Source organism: Martes martes (assembly GCF_963455335.1).
Source record: "Martes martes genome assembly, chromosome: 16".
Taxonomy (NCBI): Eukaryota; Metazoa; Chordata; class Mammalia; order Carnivora; family Mustelidae; genus Martes; species Martes martes.
Genome location: NC_137904.1, coordinates 63976028 through 63994513, shown reverse-complemented (window position 1 = coordinate 63994513; position 18486 = coordinate 63976028). Strand labels below are relative to the sequence as shown.

The window sequence follows — 18486 nt, the reverse complement described above, 5'->3', positions numbered from 1 at the left end:
GGTTGCCCAGAGCGCTACAGGGATGGCGCCCTCCCTTGTAATCTGTCTCCTTCACCCACATCTGTGGTCAGCCGGCCCAGAAATAATGGAGCCAGAGGGTCACAGGGTCGCTCGTGTCCTTTACCCCGCGCCACACACACAACTGTCTTGGAGTGGCCACCAGTGTAGGGCTGGGAACAGTTCAAGCGTTTTGGGGGGTCTTTGGTGGAAGGAGGAGGATCCTTGGGCTGTGTCTGATGAGTGACCAGCAGCCATACTGTGTTTGAGAGTCACTCGGAAGGTGCTCTTCTTAGGACTGTGCTACTACCTAGGTAACACGTTTATATTTTATTTTCGGTATTTAAGGATTTTTTTTTAAGATTTTATTTATTTATTTGACACAGAGGGGGAGAGAGCATGTGCACAAGCAGGGGGAGTTGCAGGCAGGGGAGAAGCAGGCTCTCCATTGAGCAAGGAGTCCCCACACGGACTTGATCCCAGGAGCCTGGGATTATGACCTGAGCCGAAGGCAGACTCCCTAGCCGACCGAGCCCTCACGTGTCCCAGGCTTGATTTTCTTTTTTATTTGTTTATTTATTTATTTATTTATTTGACAGAGAGAGAGATCACAAGTAGACAGAGAGGCAGGCAGAGAGAGAGAGAGAGGGGGAAGCAGGCTCCCTGCTGAGCAGAGAGCCCGATGCGGGACTCGATCCCAGGACCCTGAGATCATGACCTGAGCCGAAGGCAGCAGCTCAACCCACTGAGCCACCCAGGTGCCCCCCAGGCTTGATTTTCTATATGGATTTTTGTTGTATGATTCTATGAAATATTTATACAGTATGATTTGTATATGTGTATATATCCCATATATATACTTATATATTTTCATTACAAGAGTGGAAACCATGAGCATTGAATTCTTTTTCTTTTTTTAAGATTTTATTTATCTGACGGAGAGCAAGGGAGGGAACACAAGCAGGGGGAGCGGGAGAGGGTGAAGCAGGCTCCCCGCTGAGCAGGGAGCCGGATGTGGGGCTCGATCCCCGGACCAGGGATCATGAGCTGAGCCGAAGGCAGGCGCTTAATGACTGAGCCCCTCCGGGTGTCCCCATAAGCACCGATTTCTGGTCCGTGATGTGGTGGTGACGTACCTGGGAGGGGTGCTCTGGTGTGCAGTTCACTGTGCTGGGCAACAGAGAACCAAGAGGGCGTGAGGCGATGAGAGGGGCAGAGACGGTTGAGTAGTTAGTGTTTGTGGCCGAAACTAGATAGCAGGTATGTGGGTCCTGACTGTGAAATTCTTTAAACTTTGCTGTGTTTGAAATTTGTAGTTAAAATGTTGGAAAAGAAAAAAAAATGGGCATGCTTCCAAAGTCAGATCTACGAATAAGGTGCCCCCTTTCTCCTATCCCTCTCGTTCTGGAATGTTTAGGTAGACGTCAAAAGTTTAAGCTTTCAAAGTATAAGCAAACACACAGGTAGTCACATCACTGCCTTTCTTGCGTTGGCCGTGTGCCCTGCCCACTGCCCGTGGCGACTCAGGCCCTGGGCAGCCGCCTTCTTAGGAAAGCCGGGGTCTGCCGGCCCGTGGCTCGCGCGCGTGCCGCGGTCTCTCTGGCCGCGTTCGTGCAGACTCTGAGCGCAGCGTGCGGCCCTCTGCCAGTTTCCGTATTGCCCGAGAGCTGTGGAGGAGGTGTTTGCGGGGAGGGGGGCCTCCTGGGGTGGTTCGATTAAACGGAGACGCCAGGTGTCGATGGAGACCCCGTGAGCCAGGATCGCCTAACCGCCGGGGCGCCGGGTGCGCTCTGTAACGGGGCGGCTCTTGGACCCCGCGCGGTGTGTGCGGGTTCAGTTTCGGAGACGGGGTCTCTCACGAGGGGTTTCAGCGGTTGTGTCAGGAGTCTGAGCGAGTGACACACGGAGGCAGACACCTCTGGCGTCCAGACTGCAAACGGCATCCCCGGAGCTCCCGCCGCGGGACTCCTGAAGGTTGAAACCACTGACCTCAGGAACCCACGGGTCATTCGGAGTCGAGGCTCCTGCCGCTGCCAGCCCTGCAAGCAGACCCTTAGGCTGGTTCTCCGCTCGCGATGCCACCCGAGCTCTGCCCACCTGCGTAGTGCCAGTACCCCGCAGCAGAAAGTTCTCGGCTTGTTTTGCCAGAATTTGCCTCATTTGTGAGGATATACCCAGTTAGGATAGCTTGGTTTGGGATTACCTTCGTCTTCCTGTCCCTGTGGCCAGGGTTTCTGCCAGGGGGGTTCTGTCAGTGACCCTCGAGCTGCGTTTCGGGGCGGCTGAAGGCCTCCAGCCCGCTCCGTCCGCTGCGGGGAGTCGGGGCCCTGGGGCCGGTTTAGGCTGCAGACAAGCCAGAGTCCAAGCCCACCTGCCGCCCCGAGCACCGTGTTGTGCCCGCCAGCCGGCAGGAGGCTGACCGCAGGGCCCTTTTCCGTTCCTCTGCCCTCCCCCACTCCGTGCCTCGCCTGGGAAGCCCGGCGCTCTCCCTGCAGGGGCCGCACGCGCGCTCTCCGATAGCCTGTTTCCCGGAGACAGGGGTCACCTCGCCCCTGGACTCTTGCTCACGTACCCAAACCTCTTTGGAAGGAAACTGTTTACACGAAGGTGTTTTGAAACTGACTTTCCCAGAAGGAACCCACCAAAAAAAATGTGCGAACGGCCTTCCTCAGTCCTGAGAGCGACCATACACTTGACGAGACGGTGTGATGTGAGCCAGCCTGAGTGTCACCATCTTCTTGTCCTCCGAGTCTTGAGTGGAAAGCACGAGGCAGCCTGAGAAGGGGCAAAGCTTGCAGGGCTCGGGCTGTGTTTTATCTGGATGTCAGCCTTTTTCTGCTGCTGTAATTCTCCATTTTAGCGAGGGGTAGAGCGGTGCCAGAACCGGAGTGGGGTAGCTCTGGGCTCCTCTGAGTCTTCTTCCTTTACTGCCCTAACAGATTGGCACACAGAACAGCCTGGAGCTTCTGGAAGACCCGAAAGCTGAGGTGGTGGATGAAATTGCTGCCAAGCTTGGCCTGAGGAAGGTACTGAGGCATTCTACTGGCCTTTGAAGGGGGGACCAGGGCTCTCTCTTGGGGACATCCAGGTGGGTGGCATGGCCAGGCCTCGCCTGGGACTGAACTCCCAGCTGCTTGAGGTCAGGTGCAGGCCCAGCATATTGTAAAGCCTGCTGGTGTCTTCCGGATGCCATAGCTCTTACGTTCCTCGGATTTGAACTAGAATATTTCTCTGATTCAAAGTAAAATGAAAACAAATGATGCCTGTGCTGGGGCTGTTGTGTTGACATCTGCTGGGCACACTTCCTGAGGATGGCTTCAGAGGGTGAAAGAAAGAGGCGGTGGGAGCCAGACCCTTGTCCTGCCCAGGAAGGAGCCTCGCTGCTGGGGACCAGGCCCAGCCCCTTAGTGGGAGCCCTCCCTTCATGCGTCCTTGCCGCCCAGGTCATTTTTTAGCCTCAGGCGCTTGGAACCTCTGGCGCTCCCTCTTCCGTCATCTCTGGATTTCCTGTTGCTAATTTAGGTGTCTGAGCCTGGGAGGTTTCCTAGTTTTGCTGGGCAGTTAGAAGACAGGGAAGACCTTTTGTTTTGAGTCTGTTGATCTGGTTTGTGTCATGTCCTTGGTGGAGCTCCCAGGAACTTCACAGAAGGGTTTCTACAGGTAAATATGAAATGTGAATTTGGTTTTTTGTTTTTTTTTTAAAGATTTTATTTATTTATTTGACACATCACAAGTAGGTAGAGAGGCAGGCAGAGAGAGAGGAGGAAGCAGGCTCCCCGCTGAGCAGAGAGCCCAATGCGGGGCTCGATCCTTGGACCCCAAGATCATGACCCGAGCCGAAGGCAGAGGCTTTAATCCACTGAGCCACCCCGGCGCCCCTGGAATGTGAATTTGAATACCTCTTAGAATTTTGATGTTCATAGCTATGCAAGTTTTATCCTTTTTTTAAAAAAAAGATTTTATGTATTTATTGGACAGAGAGAGCACAAGCAGGGGGAGCAGCAGGCAGAGGGAGAGGGAGAAGTGAAGGCAGACGCTTAACTGACTGAGCCACCCAGGCGCCCCCTAAGTTGTATCCTTTATTTGTTAATCAACTTAGACAGTCAGAAATGAACTCCTGTAGATAAACATGGAAAATAGGGAATGTGTTTCTAAGTCTAGGGGCTTGTAGAGCAATGTCATTTTAACAAAAGGTTTAAGAAACACAGTCCTATTGTTTCTAGTAAGGAATCGGCATCTTTTTTTTTTAAGTAGGTGCCACACCCAGTGTGGAGCCCAAGGCAGAGCCCATTGTGGGGTTTGGACTCACACTCCATGAGGTCATGACCTGAGCTGAGGTCAGGGGTGGTAGACTCAACCGACTGAGCCACCAGGTGCCCCAGGAATCAGCGTCTTGATTTAGGGTCATGTTTTGGTTTAAGTTTTTGACATTTCTCTTGTTCAAAAGGGAAGTTAGTGTAACTTTTGGACCTTTGTTTTAAATGTACAGTTTATGATTGCTGTAGTTGTAATAGATCTCCAAGTGATTGAGGCCTGGCTCTGCTCTGCTCGCCGCTTCCGTCCGTTCACGCCATAGGTCTCCGTTTCTTCGCTGCGTCCTCCATGGGCTTTTTGTTTGCTTGGGTATTTTTGAAGAAAATGAAGTTCTCCACGTTGGCGTGGTCTTGTGTGCAGGAGATGGGTTTGAAGAGTTTTGTATCAAGGGTCTGCCGGACAGGTCATGGGCACCACGTCACTTCTCCAAAGGATGTGTCCCCGGGATCCAGCCCCACTCATAAACCTCGCAGCCCGGTTCTAGTTCAGGAGGGCTAGGGACCGCAGAGCACCAGACAGACAGGTGCCCGGGACTGGCATTGAGGGCGCCGTAGTGATGGGCTTTCAGCTCCTCGTGCCCTTGCCTGCTCTCCTCAGTCCTGTAGCGGAGCGCAGAGGACTGGGTGAGGACTCCGTGGCGGTCGTCCTTATTTTCCGAGTCTTCTAGGGAGTCCGTTTTCTTACCTCATGGATAAAGCCTTAGCGTCCGAAATAGCATTGTCTCTTTCTGTTCACTCGTTGTCTGTCTTCCTCTTTGGGGTGTAGGGATTCGGTTAATCTTGTTCGCTCTGGGGTTCCCCCTGAACCCAGGACGGAGCTGGGTACAGAGTTGCTGCCATGGGGCTTCTAACAACGTGACGAGCTCTGCTCGTGCACCATCGCCTGCGGTCCAGCAGCGCAAGAGGACGGTGGCCGTTTTCAGCCGGGTGGACTTTGAAAGCCCTGGTAGCTTAGCAGAGGATCTGACTCGCCTAGAAAAAATTGGGTCACGGGAATCTCTTACGGAAATGCTCTTAAGGCCTCTGAGCAGAGGCCAGAAAACGTTCATCACCTGCTTCAGAGAGAGGCTCAGAGGATACTTTTCCTGCAGGTTGGCTGGATATTTACAGACCTTGTCTCAGAAGACACCCGGAAGGGCACCGTCAGATACAGCCGCAATAAGGTGAGATCGGACGGAGTGCCCAGTGCCCACTTAGCTCAGCCTGCAGCTTGGTTCTAAGCCAGCTCCGGCTCAGTGCTGGCAGGGTGGCTCTGCCCAGCTCATCCCGGCTTTTTTTTTTTTTTTAAGATTTTATTTATTTATTTGACACAGAGGGAGGGAGAGAAAGCGCACGTGCACGCACAAGTAAGGGGAGCAGCAGAGAGCCCAGTGCGGGGCTCGATCCCAGGACCCTGGGATCATGACCTAAGCCGAAGGCAGAGGCTTAACGACTGAGCCATCCAGGTGCCCTCATCCTGGCTTTTAGATGAAATTATTTTCAACACTTAATTTGATAAATTGAGGGTGGGTCTGTTGATTGTGACTTGTAGAACAGCACCCCCACCCCCCGGCCTTCAGCCCCTGGTGTTTTTTGGAGGTCAGCCCATGGGGGTGGGTGCCGGATGGTTCTGGTCTTGTTATCTGTGGTGGGAGAGGAGGGGCCTGTCACAGCTAGGGACTGTGGGTGTCTGTTTCGTGCAGTGTTGACAGGCCACAGTTTAGTCCTTGGTGTTTTCTAAAGAAATAGGACTATATCTCCACGTGATGCTGTAAAACTTGACAGGCCGGCTCTCTTTTCCTAGGACACCTATTTCCTGAGTTCGGAAGAATGTATCACTGCAGGAGACTTCCAGAATAAGCACCCTAACATATGTCGACTCTCTCCGGACGGACATTTTGGCTCCAAGTTCGTCACTGCGGTGGCTACAGGTATGCGCTCTGTTCCTCTTTTGGTAGAGTTTCATTCTTAACTTAGCTACTAGAGATTTTCTTAATGTGCCCCTGGGACACGGATTCCGCTTTCTGTTTTATGGTAAAAATCCTGAACTCGCTGCATCGCCCGCAAAACCACTAGGATCAGGGGCTCAGTATAGCCCTTCTCTCATCCAGTCACGTTCTAAGGCGAAGTCAGCTTGAGTCTGGATCTTAGCTCGGGGCTGTCTTCGCCCTTTCCGGTAACTGAAGACGACTCTCTGGCTCTGTAGGAGGAAAGGATTTACTGTTTGTTCCTTATTTTTGACATTATGAGTGCGAGTCATTTTAAGACCATTTCTGAGGGTGTGTGTGTGGGGAGAGAGGACGCGTGTGTGGGATTCCATGTCACGTACGTTATAACTACATCGTAAAAAATTGTGGCCTGTAAGAAGGTGCCATCAAATCTTTGATAATATGCTTGGCCTGTTATCTTAGAAAAAAACAATGGTCGTAGGACTTTACAATTTAAAAAGAAGAGGAATTTTAAACTCGGAGAACAACTTGTGAAATCATCGTCTATTTGCTAATTTTTTAAAGTAAACACTAACTTGGGTCCCGTGAGGACCTGGTTTCTGCTCTTGCTGAGCCGGAGACCCAGTCCGTTCACGTTCGCCGTCCTTCCCCTAGGTCTGTCGAGAGCTCCCCCAGTTTAACAAACACCAGTCCGCAGGGAGCCCAGACATGTTAGTAAGTGACTGGATCCCCTCTTAATGCCATCGAGGGGACTGTCGTGAGAACCACGAAGAGAAACTGCCTGAATTCCTAAGATCCATTTTGACTGACGGTCCCTTTCTTTTTGAAACGAGCGCTCTTCTGAGGCGGGAGAGGCAGCGGCAGCATCTCTCACGGCCGGTGGGAATCCGTTGCGTCGGTTTGTTTTCCTGGCACTGCTGTCGGGCCCAGTACTTAGGGGAGTGGGTGGGAGTGTTGACCAGGGTTACGGGAAAGTAGTTCCTCGGCGTGGGGTGGTTCTGTGAGGACAGCCGGGGAGAGCAGCTCGGACCGGACATCGGGGAGGGGACAGGGAGGAGCGCTCGTCGCGGCATTCGGAATTCGCTGCACCTGCTCCTTACCTGACCAAGGGGAGAAACGCGTTCCCTTTTCACTTTCCACAGCACAGGAGGCACGTGTTCTGGGTACGGTTGCTTAGACTGGCGGTTCTCAAACCTGTCAGACACCCACTTCGGAAACCCCCCTCGTTCGGGATGCTTTGCGGTACCCTGTACTGTCTGTGGAGTGGGAAACTCACAGGTGACACACCTCCCTGCTCGTGTGAATGTAGCAGAGGAACAGAGGGGCCACCCAGCCGTAGCACAGAGCAGCCTGCTTCCGCTCACCAGGGCCCGGGGACTGCCGCCCGCTGGGACAGACAGCACAGCGACTGAGCCGGAGCGGCCAGCTGCGTGCCGGCCTCCCTGGTGCCGGTGCCAGTGCCAGGCTTTCCTGAGACGCTCATCGAGCCTCCGGGAAGCTCTGAGCTCAACACGCCGCCTCCCGTCCGCCAGCTTGGTGTCCCTCTCCTAGAGAATTCACCGTGGATTCAAACTGAGCATTGGTGTTTGTGCTCACATGTAAAAAATGGCTAATTCTTCTTCTTTGTTGTAAAGATTTTATTTATTAGAGAGCAATCATGAGGGAGAGGGAGAAGCAGACTCCCCGCTGACACAGGACTCGATCCCAGGACCCTGGGATCACAATCCTTTTTTGTTTTTGTTTTAAAGATTTTACTTATTCGTTTGAGAGAGAGAGCGCCAGAGAGCCCAGGTAGGGGGAGTGGCAGGCAGAAGGAGAAGGAGAAACAGGCTGTACACTGAGCAGGGAGCCTGATTTGGGGCTCAGTCCCAGGACCCTGGGGTTGTGACCCGAGCCGAAGGTAGACGCTTAGCTGAGCCACCCAGGTGTCCCTAAAATACAGTTGATTCTGAGTTCATAAAGGGGGGTTTTTGCCTATAAGAGCATGCAGGCACGTTCAAGGTTGTGTGGGACGTGGAATGGTCCTTTGTTGTATGGGAGTCCCCCAAGCACCCCAAGCGGTGTTGCCTGACCTCCTGCATTCCGGCTGGCAGGTCCCTTCCCACCCCCCCTGGCCCAGGGCCCCGTCATTGAGGGCAAATCAGAAATTACTTCCACGGATTCCGGAACTGCCGTCTGGTACTTAAAGTACTTAAAGTACTTTTAAGTACTTTGTCTGTGGGGAGTTATTCGGTGCGCCAAAGGAGTACTGGCACGTTTTGAGGATTATAAATAGTTTCTGCTTGGGGCTGCCCAAACCTTCAGTCACTGACTCATACCTCTTGTTGGGAGGTTGGAGAGTGTAGATCATCTGTGGGGTTTTTCCTTCAGAATCGCCACTTTACTGAAAGGCTTCAGATCCAGAGATAGTAAATAACTTACAGTAAGATGTGCCGTTGGGGTCCCTGCATTTCTCTGCTGACGCCCCCCCTCAGTGAGCCCTGTGATGAGCTCAGGCTTGCAGTTCTCCCGGGCTCCCAGGGGCGGCCATCCACAGCGTCGCACATCGTGGACCTCCAGACAAAGTGTGCTGTCCCCCTGTGTCAGTGGTTCTTGACCAGGAACGTGCCCCTGCCCCGTGGAGCTGTTGGAACTGTGCTTGCCGTGCCCCGTCCCTGAGTCCCTGATGGGCTGAGAAGGAGCAGGCCTGTGTGTGTGGGGGGGGGGGGGGCCCGCTCCCAGGAGACTGACTGCTGCATCCGGGGTTTATGGTACTTCTCCCTGCGCCGTGCTCACAGCTCCCTGAGCTGCTGCGAAGCCACAGGCCCCCCCCCCCCCCCCCCGCCTCTCCCTGCCAAGAGCAGCTCTAGTGGGAGACCTGTGGAGGAGGAGCGTCACGATCGTGTGGGAGCTCGAAGGGTCCGGGGAAGGGGAGTGCATCACGGAGCCTACGTTTAAACTCCCTGCCCCGGTGCTGGCCTCTCCGTGTCTCAGCGGGCTGGCCACCCACGTCTCTGGGCCGTGAGCATCCCCTCCCGGGGCGGCATCCCAGGTCCCGCGTGCTGCTGCTACGGGCCCTTTCCTCCCACGTGCAGCTTTCCTTGGCAGATTGATGACTTGAGAAGGGAACAGTCCTATTGTTAGCTTGTCCCACTGCCTCGACAGCCCAGCCAGTGTGGGATTTCTGGAAAGGATAAAGAAACCCAGGAGGGCTTGCTGTCCTGCTTCTCCACACGGGAAAGGGCGGCTTACGGTTCCTCTCATTGAATCTACCTTTGGAGACTATCCATTTGGATTAATTTTGCTTTTTTTTAAATTGTGCCTTTAAAAAAGATCATTATTTGAGAGAGCGAGCGAGAGAGCACGTGTGGGGAGGGGCATAGAGGAAGAGAGCGAGAGTCCAGCAGATTCCACGCCCTGCGATCCTGACCTGCGCTGAAACCAAGAGTCAGACACTTACCTGACTGAGCCACTCAGGGACCCCTGCTGGTTTGTTTGTTTTAAACCAGCCTTCAATTTTACAACTACTGTTTTCTGTTTTTCTCTGTTTTTCAAAGGCCAAGTGTTTTTCTCTTATGACACTTTAATGCTAAATCTAAAAGCCAGGGTGGAGTGCTTGGGGGGCTCAGTCGTTAAGCGTCTGCTTCGGCTCAGGTCGTGATCCCAGGGTCCTGGGATGGAGCCCCGCATCCGGCTCCCTGTTCAGTGGGAGGCCTGCTTCTCCCTCTCCCACTCCCCCTGCTGTGTTTCCTCTCTCGCTGTGTCTCTCTCTGTCCACTGAATAAATAAAATCCTTAAAAAAAAAAAACCGGTGCAAATTTACAATGCCTGAAGTCAAACAAGAGCCAGGTGCACACTTGGAGGGGTGGGCGGCCCCACCAGACTCCTTCCCCCCCTTCCCCACTGCTCCTTCGCACCCAGTGTACTCCTCTGTGGTGCGTGACATGTCCCTAACCCCAAGCGCACCAGAGAGAGGCGCCCTGCGTCCGCGGCCTCAACGTTAGACAGTGGTTGTGGCCAGCTCCCCTGAGCACGTGCGTGAGGGCCAGAGACCCTGCACTTGCTCGTCCGCTTGGGCTTCTGGAAGCCGGCCACGGTCGGTCTCCAGTGTGCGAAGCCGAACAGAGGGCAGGCCCCTGGCTTGTCCCCTCTCAGGCTGTTCTGCCCCCGCCTTTCACATTCTCTGTTTGGCCACCAGGTCTGGTTTCTGGTACGTGTTTGAAAGCCAGAAGAAATTTCTATTCCCTGATCAGTATTTTGTTTTTGTCAAAGAAACTAAGAGTTGTTGCGGGGTTTTCTTAATTCTCTCAAGGCGGAAATGATAGCAGACGTTAGCATCGTCAGAGCCTCACCCGACGGCGCAGGTGGCGGAGGGAGTCCGCCGTCCGCGCCAGGTGGTCTTCCCTCTTCCAGAGGCTCGGGGCCCACCATCCCCAGGGTGCCGTCCTGCTTTCAGGATCCCGTCTCAGCCAGGGGCCTGCTCCGTCGAACTTACTGGATGATTCCCCCTCAGCAGCTTTGGCACCGTCCGTGTCCCTAATCTGAAGTTCCACTGGAGGTTTTGTGGTGGGACGACAGAGCTCGGGGTGAGAGGCACACCGGGGCAGTGCCCGGCTCTGGGGCAGTGTCTGCAGCGCCCGAATGGGTGCTGGAAGACGGTGGGGCGGCGGTGCGGGCGTCTGCGGGGTAGGGACCACGGTACAAACGCTGGCCTCGTTTTTGCCATTTGTCCCGTCCATCGCCATCGCCCCGCTCCGTCCGCTCCCGAACAGAGGGTTGTTGGGATGCGGGGCTCTGCCTGCCATTCCGCCCCTGGTGCTCCGCTGCTCGGCGCACCGGCAGGGCTAATGCTAGGCGCTGGCGGAGCCTCGGGTGCGTCCCCCTGCCCCGCCTCCCAGGCCGCGTGCTCAGGTCACTCGTCAGGTGGCCGTCAGATGCCTTCGAACTCTTACCCAGGACAGACTCCTGCGAGCTCATTTGTTTTGTGGGTCTGAGGGGAGAAGTAACAGACGCAGACTTGACTCGAACCTCCTCTGGCGGCCTCCCTCCATGAAGGTCTCTCTTGCGCAGGTGGTCCCGACAACCAGGTCCACTTCGAAGGGTACCAGGTGTCCAATCAGTGCATGGCGCTGGTCCGCGACGAGTGCCTGCTGCCCTGCAAGGACGCCCCCGAGCTCGGCTACGCCAAGGAGTCCAGCAGCGAGCAGTACGTGCCCGACGTGTTCTATAAGGTGAGAACGCCGCGGGGCCGAGAGAGTCGCGGCCGGAGAATGGTGCGAGCACCGACCGGGGTCCGACTCTGGCGGCTCTGAGCGCACCTCGTGGGCGAGGGCCTTCCGGAGCACGTGCGCGGCTTCTCTCCAGCAGCCGGACCGCGGGGCTAGGGCCGGGGCGCTGGCTCAGCCGTTGCAGCACAGACGCCGTTTCCGTGTCTGAACATAAGGACCTCACGGGTTCCTGTCTTACCCACGGCCCTAGGGAGGAGGCCGGGAGATGTTCCAGGACCGTGTTTCGAATTCTGAGGGTTCTGGGCGTTCGGCATCTTTTTGGTGTTTGGTTTCGGTGGGTTTGTCGTCGTCGTCCTGCTCCGGGGGGGCCCCGTGTGTGCAGCTGCTTGCAGCTGCCCTGCAGCTGATGGTCCGTCCACGCGGTTTCAGTCTGTGCGCGTTGGTCTTGTTTTTAAGATTTTATGTATGTATTTGAGAGAAGAGAGAGACAGCAAGAGAGAGCACGAGCAGGGGAAGCAGTAGAGGGAGAGGGGGAAGCAGGCTCCCCGCTGAGCAGGGAGCCCCATGTGGGACTCGATCCCAGGACCCCGAGGCCATGACCTAAGCCGAAGGCAGACGCTTCACTGACTGAGCCACCCTGGCTTCTTGTCATTTTTTTTTCTTTCTGTGCTTCATTTTGAGTAGTCTGCATCGCAGAGTTTCGCAGCCTGTACGTCCTGACTTGTGTGGTCCTGACTTGTGTGGCGTCTGGGCTGTGACCGCTGCTGGCCCGCGGCCCTTGTGGCCCGGGCGCTGAGGCTGTCGCTGCCGCGGCTTTCACCTGGTGCTCACGTGTCTACACTCGACCACGGGCACATGTGCGGGGCAGTTAAGATGAACGTCCCAGTGTCCTCATCTGTAGCTCGGTCTGTCATTTCTGGGTCAGTTTTGATGGGTCGACTTGTTCCCTTCTGATGATGGGTTGTGCTCCTGGTGTTTTGAGACCTTTGTGTCCAGCACTTGGATCATCTGTGGGTTTGCAGCTATTGCCTGTTCTTTCTTTGTATCGTCTGTCTTTTCTTCAGGGGTTTGGGAAGTTTTTGGTGTGTGCTGGTCATGGCGTATTAAAAAGCCACAGGCCCGGAGGGACCTTGCCGCCAGAGGGGGCCGCTCCTTCCTCCGGTGGGGCGGTGGGCTGATGGACTGCCCGCTGCATCGGCGGTGTACTTAGCTGGATCAGGCCCGATTCGCGCCTGTGTGGGACTCCGTCTGCTGCTGACTCTTGCCTTTCTCTGGAGTGTAGCCTCCAGACTTTGCTCTTGTGTCTCCTTGTCCCTGAAACGCTGGGAGATCCATTGTTTGTCCTTAAGAAGTCTCCAGCTCGGCTGCCGCCTCGTGCAGTTTCAACACCTGGACGTTCCACCCCGTGTACCGCAGGAATTGTGCATCATCTGACAGGAGAGTGGCTGTGTGTTTGAAACCCCAGCCCTGTGCAGAGGGCTCTGCGTCTGCAGCAGTGCTCCTCCCCCAGGGAGGGACCTGGTACTCGCAGCCCCTCGTGCTCTCCGCCGTGGGGAGGGCCTCAGTGTCACTCGGCACTCTGTCGGGGTTTTCGCTGCCCAGCTCTGTGGTTTCCAGGCCCTTCTGCCCACGCTGCTTTGTGCCCGAGGTGCAGGCAGGCTCTAGAGACGCCGCCGGCTCACTTCCAGACGCGGACACGGCGATGCGACCGGTCAGGTGCACTTGTTTCGTTTCCCGCTGCAGGCAGAAGGTAAGCGTGCAGGAGGAGGGTGTCTGAAGGACCACGCGCCTTAACTTAAAATACCCACCGCCGAGAAACGCTGAGCGTCGTCTGAGCTTTTCGGATGTCCGGTTTTTGGCTTCGCTGTGGACGGCTGCTGACTGAGCGGGGTGGCTCCCGCTGAAGGCCGGCGTGGCCGTGGCAAGTTTTTAAACTGTGACGGCAGTGACGTTTGCTGCATTGCCTGTTCCTTTCACAACCGAGTCCTCTGTAGCGTGCGGCGCTGAGGGCCGTTCACCCACTGGAGAGCTTCTCCCAGAATCAGCCCTCTCCAGCCCTGCTGCTGCCCCTCATCGGCAAGTTTATGGAACATCAGAGATTACTGCTCACAGGCCCCCCAGCGAGGGTAGTAACAAGGTGGAAATGATGCAGGAAGCACCAGCATGTGGCCCAGAGACAGGAAGTAAGTCCGTGCTGTTGGGAAAGTGGCACCGACATCGCTGCGCTCTGCTGGGCCGCACAGACCTGCCGTCTGAGAACGCACGCGCTCGTGACGCCCCAGCACGGCAGCGCGACGAGGGGCGCCTGCTCCGTGAGACGGCAGGGGCCGCTCCATGCCCCGTGCCACGTCGGGCAGCCCAGCGCACGCCCGCGAGCAAGGCTCTGCCCGCGCCCTCCCATGGTGGCTCCGCTCCGCGGCAGGTGCCCGAAGGCAGCCCCTGGGGATCTGACGCTGCCGCCTTGCCGCCCTTACGCCCACAGCTCTCCAACGGCTTTTGTTTGCTTTATTTATTTTAAAGACTTTATTTATTTATTTGACAGAGATCACAAGCAGGCAGAGAGGCAGGCAGAGGGGGAGAGGGAAGCAGGCTCCCCACCAAGCAGAGAGCCTGATGCAGGGCTCGATCCCAGGCCCCTGAAATCAGGACCTGAGCCGAAGGCAGACGCTCAACCCACTGAGCCACCCAGGTGCCCCATATGTTTTTTTATTTTTTAAAGATTTTATTTACTTATTTGACAGAGACAGTGAGAGAGGGAACTTAAGCAGGGGAGGGGGCAGAGGGAGAGGGAGAAACAGACTCCCCACTGAGCAGAGAGCGTGATGCGGGGCTTGACCCCAGGACTCTGGGATCACGACCCAAGGCGAAAACAGACGCTTCATGGACTGAGCCACCCAGGTGCCCCTCTAACAGCTTTTAAAATGCAGCTGGTAGGGCACCTGGGTGGCTCAGGTCAGGATCCCAGGGTCCTGGGGTTGAGCCCTGAGTCTGAGTCCAGCTTCCCTGTAGTGGGGGACCTGTTTGTCCGTCTCCTTCAGCCCCTCCCCATGCTAGTGCACATGCGTGTGCTCACACTCTCTCTCAAATAAATAAAATTCTACAAGAGGAAAAAAAAAGGCAATTATCATTGCTATAGAAGTCCTAGGGAGCCCCTTCTGACAGGCTTGTCATTCTTTGGTTTTTCTTACGCGTGCCACTTGTGTGTCTCCTCGTGTACTGTGTGTCGACGTGGTGCAGTGGGGCCGGCACGGTGTGGTTTGCTGTGCGGCTGTCCCTCACGGTCCCGCGCCGCGCCCCTGGCTGTGCAGAGTCCCGGCGTGTTTGTTTCCACCGATGGGAAGCTGCGCCCCTTGCCGGGGCCGCCGGTGGTCTGCAGGGTTGTGCTTCTACGGGTCGCTCAGCTGTCAAGCTCTGGTCCCCGCATCCTGGCGTGCGTGTGCGAACACCTTTGGGTCCTGGAGGCCGGGCAGGCGCCAAGGCGTGGAACTGGGAGGCGGTGGGACCTGGGGGTTTCTTCCCACCAGGTGCCCGCAGTCAGGGAGCGTCCCTGTTGCTGCGCCCTCACCCTCAGTGAGTGGTGGTCCCGGGTGCCTTTTTCATGTACTTCTTCAGTCAACAGTCAGGCTAAATGTTTTTTTAAAGGTTTATTTATTTGAGAGAGGGAGGGAGAAAGCAGAGGGAGGGACTGGAGGCAGAGGGAGAGGGAGAGAGAATCCCAAGCAGACTCCGCCCCCGAGTTCGGAACCCCATGCGGGGCTTGATCCCATGGCCCTGAGACCGTGACCTGAGCTAGATGCTCAGCCAGCTGTGCCACCCAGGTGCCCCCCAAGTCAGGTGTCTCAGTGGCGTTTATGAGGTGTGACTCACGTCCAGTACGATTCACCCATATTCACGGGCCCGCGTCTGATTTCAGAACACTTTTGTCCCCCAAATGGAGACCCCGCGCACCTTAGCTGCCCGTCCCGGGACTCCTGGCAGTCACGCATCTGCTTTGTGTCTGTGCGAGTGCCTGATGCGACCACGCCACGTGGGCTCGGCTGTGACGGGCCTGTTCGCCACTTTCCTGAGGTCTTTGGTTCTAGCCGCGTCTGGGGCCGTGTCTTCAGTCTGTCTTCTGGACGTCGTTCGGTGCCAAGGGTGCCGGACTCCCGGGGCGGGCTGGACGCCCAGAAGCCGGGGGACTTTGGGCCTCGCCCTGAAGAGGAACTTGTGACGCTGGGGATGACCCCGTCGTAACAAAGGATTCACTTCCTCGCCTGTCAGGAAAAGTAGAGGCCGGGTGGCGGCGTGGAACCGCATCGTCTGTGTTAATGGCTGACGGACAGCGGCCGCCTGGGGGGTGGACGGGCTGGGGCAGTGAGCGGAGGTGGCGGGGGGGGGGGGGTGGCGCCCAGCCGTGCCCGAGTGCCGCCTCCTGGCCCCTGCTCGGCTCTCTCCCTTCTGACTCTGGCTCAGCACCATGGCTGCAGCTGAAGGTGCTGCAGGGTCCGCGGGAGTCCTGGGGTGGCCGGCAGAGGCGTGGGCCCCAAGGCACGAGGTGTGCTCATGTTCACTGCTCTCTGCAGTGCAGTGAGACAGTGGCTCTGCTGCTCCGGCCCCTTCTAGAATGGCCCCTTCCGGACTGCCGCGGCTGAGTGCGCACTGGGCCGCCTCTCAGGTCTGGGCCTAAGAGAACTCGTGGGGAGGGCGCCCCTTACCAGGGGACAGGAGCAAGAGGCTCCTAGCCTCTTGTGTCGGGCTTCCTCTCCTCTTCCTCCCCCATCCCGTATGGTGTTTTTTTTTTATTATTTCTTTTTTTAAAGATTTTATTTATTTGACACAGAGAGAGAGAGACAGCGAGAGGGAACACAAGCAGGGGGAGTGGGAGAGGGAGAAGCAGACTTCCTGCCGAGCAGGGAGCCCAGTGTGGGACTCAGTCCCAGGACCCCAGGATCATGACCTGAGCCGAAGGCAAACACTTAACGACTGAGCCCCCCAGGCGCCCCGTCCCATGGTGTTTAATAAACCGTCGGCCTTGACGGTACAGACCTCGCCCTTAGCTCCTGTTTGTGGAGCAGGTCCTTCAGTTTTAAACCGTAACTAAATGTCCGCATGAGACCGCACCGCTGGGATCCCACATGGGGAATCGGAGCGCTCGTTATTGCCCTGCCTTAACGTTCGTCCTGTACAGAGATGCATGTGTGCTGTGATGTTTTATGATGAAGAATCAGCGTTTTGACTCATTTTTAGGGCTGAGGCTGCCGTTTTGAGCATTTGGATAGTAATTTCATTTAACCCTTTTTAGGAAAACTGGTGGGTCTATGGGTGACAGCAGCACCTGCTGTCCTCATTGAAGAGCTCGGTGTGTCCTGCATTGGAGCTCCCTCACCCAGGCACTCTGCGCCTTTAGCGACGGTGCCGGCCCCGGCCCCACCCCCACTCAAGCACCGGAAACGCTTACGTGCATAAGACGATCGAGTATGTCCCTGTAGATTAATCAGACTGCCATCTGTTTCTGTTTTTGAAGTTCTTGGAATTAAATATCAAGTAGGAAAGATTGTTTATAAAATGTGTTTAAGAAATAAAACATCACATAATACCAAGTCTCCAACCTAGAGTTTAAGGACCAGAACATTCCTGGGGCCCTCCTCCTCTTTCTCTAAAGTGGACCACTGTGGTGTTGAGCTACGACTTCCTGCTTCTCTCCCTAGCTGTTCCCCCGTGTTTGTTTTCCTAAACCAGGCGACTTGTATGTTGCTGCAGTTGGCAGAGACTTGCTGGCCCCCGCCCCCTGGATGGTCCCCCCGCTTAGTGCAGGTGTCAGCCGCCACTCGGACTTCACACGCTCGGTCGTTGCGTTGCAAGGATTTCATTGCCTCTTTTTCTGCACTGAGTTCCCCTGCGAATGTGGGGGTGCCGCACCCGTTCCGTGTTCCCCAGTGTGTCTCGGGGTAGGGTCGTCTGCATGGAGGTCCTGCCAGTCCGTCACCTGTTAGGTTGGTCCTGGGTCCTTTATTGTCTCTGTGTAATATAAATAGTGTCTTTTTAAAATGACGTTTTCAAACTGTTGTTTGGCAACTTTGCTATCTGTTTTTGGCCCCCAAATTTACACGTGTGCTCTTCTGGGTTTTCGCACGCGTGAACGTGTCATGCAGGCACGGCAGCTGTCTTTCCCTTCCCGCTCGTCTCGGCTCCCGCGGGTAGGCCTTCCAGAACCGTGTCCGTGGACCGGCGCCGTCCTCTTATTTTTAGCTATAAAGGAAGTGCTTTCAGGATTTCATCATTAGCTATGAGTTTGCTAGGGTGTGTTTGGTAATCCCCTTCATCATGTTGGAAATTTGCTTCTTCCACGTCTTGTCAAATTCTTGCACTTAAGAAGTGGGCTCCCTTTTTTTTTAAGATTTTATTTATTTGCCAGGGAGAGCGTACAAGAGGGGAGAGGGGTAGAGAGAGTCTCAGCAAACTCCCTGCTGGGCAGGGAGCCCAATGCGGGATTTGATCCCAGGACCCTGAGACGACAACCTGAGCTGAAGCCAGACACTTAGCCACCTGAGCCTTCCACCCTTCTGTCGCGCTGGGCACGCTGTGGTTCTCTGGGACTGCTTCCTCGCCTGTTAGGGCAGGCTAGCAGTGCTTCCTGTAATTTTTTATAGCCTTGTGGGACTTGAGACACTCATTTCTCATACGTTTTAGGAAAACCAGTCTGAGCAAAGGGACCTCTGCAGGCAAACACGGAAGTAGTCCTCCTGGTCCTCCTGTGGGCTGTGGCTAGGTTGAGAGTCAGCCTTGCAAACGGGACACGCACCGAGGTTCATCGAAGACTACCCGTCGCGTTGTCTGTGATAGCAGGAATGGGAAGCTATCTAAAAGTTCTGTAACGGAGCATTAAATTAGAATATATCTTTGGGGTAGAATATTACGTGGTCACTGAAGTTGTGTGCTTGAAAATTACTCAGAGATCTGGGATACAAAGATACAAACGTAGCGATCCGAAGTGGCACCTGCACCCCAAGGTTTATAGCAGCGAAGCCCACCATAGCCAGATGTCCGTCAACAGATGAA

General features: G+C 55.6%; 1 protein-coding gene across 1 annotated transcript in view; it reads left to right on the top strand.

Annotated features, from left to right (window-relative positions):
- The window catches only part of NPLOC4 (NPL4 homolog, ubiquitin recognition factor), a 60611-nt gene that overhangs the window by 24215 nt on the left and 17910 nt on the right, over positions 1–18486 (top strand). The window contains exons 9-12 of the mRNA XM_080825472.1: positions 2937–3023; positions 5402–5473; positions 6094–6220; positions 11288–11448. Of these exons, the coding sequence (XP_080681598.1) occupies positions 2937–3023; positions 5402–5473; positions 6094–6220; positions 11288–11448 (447 nt within the window). The remainder of the gene's footprint in view (positions 1–2936; positions 3024–5401; positions 5474–6093; positions 6221–11287; positions 11449–18486) is intronic.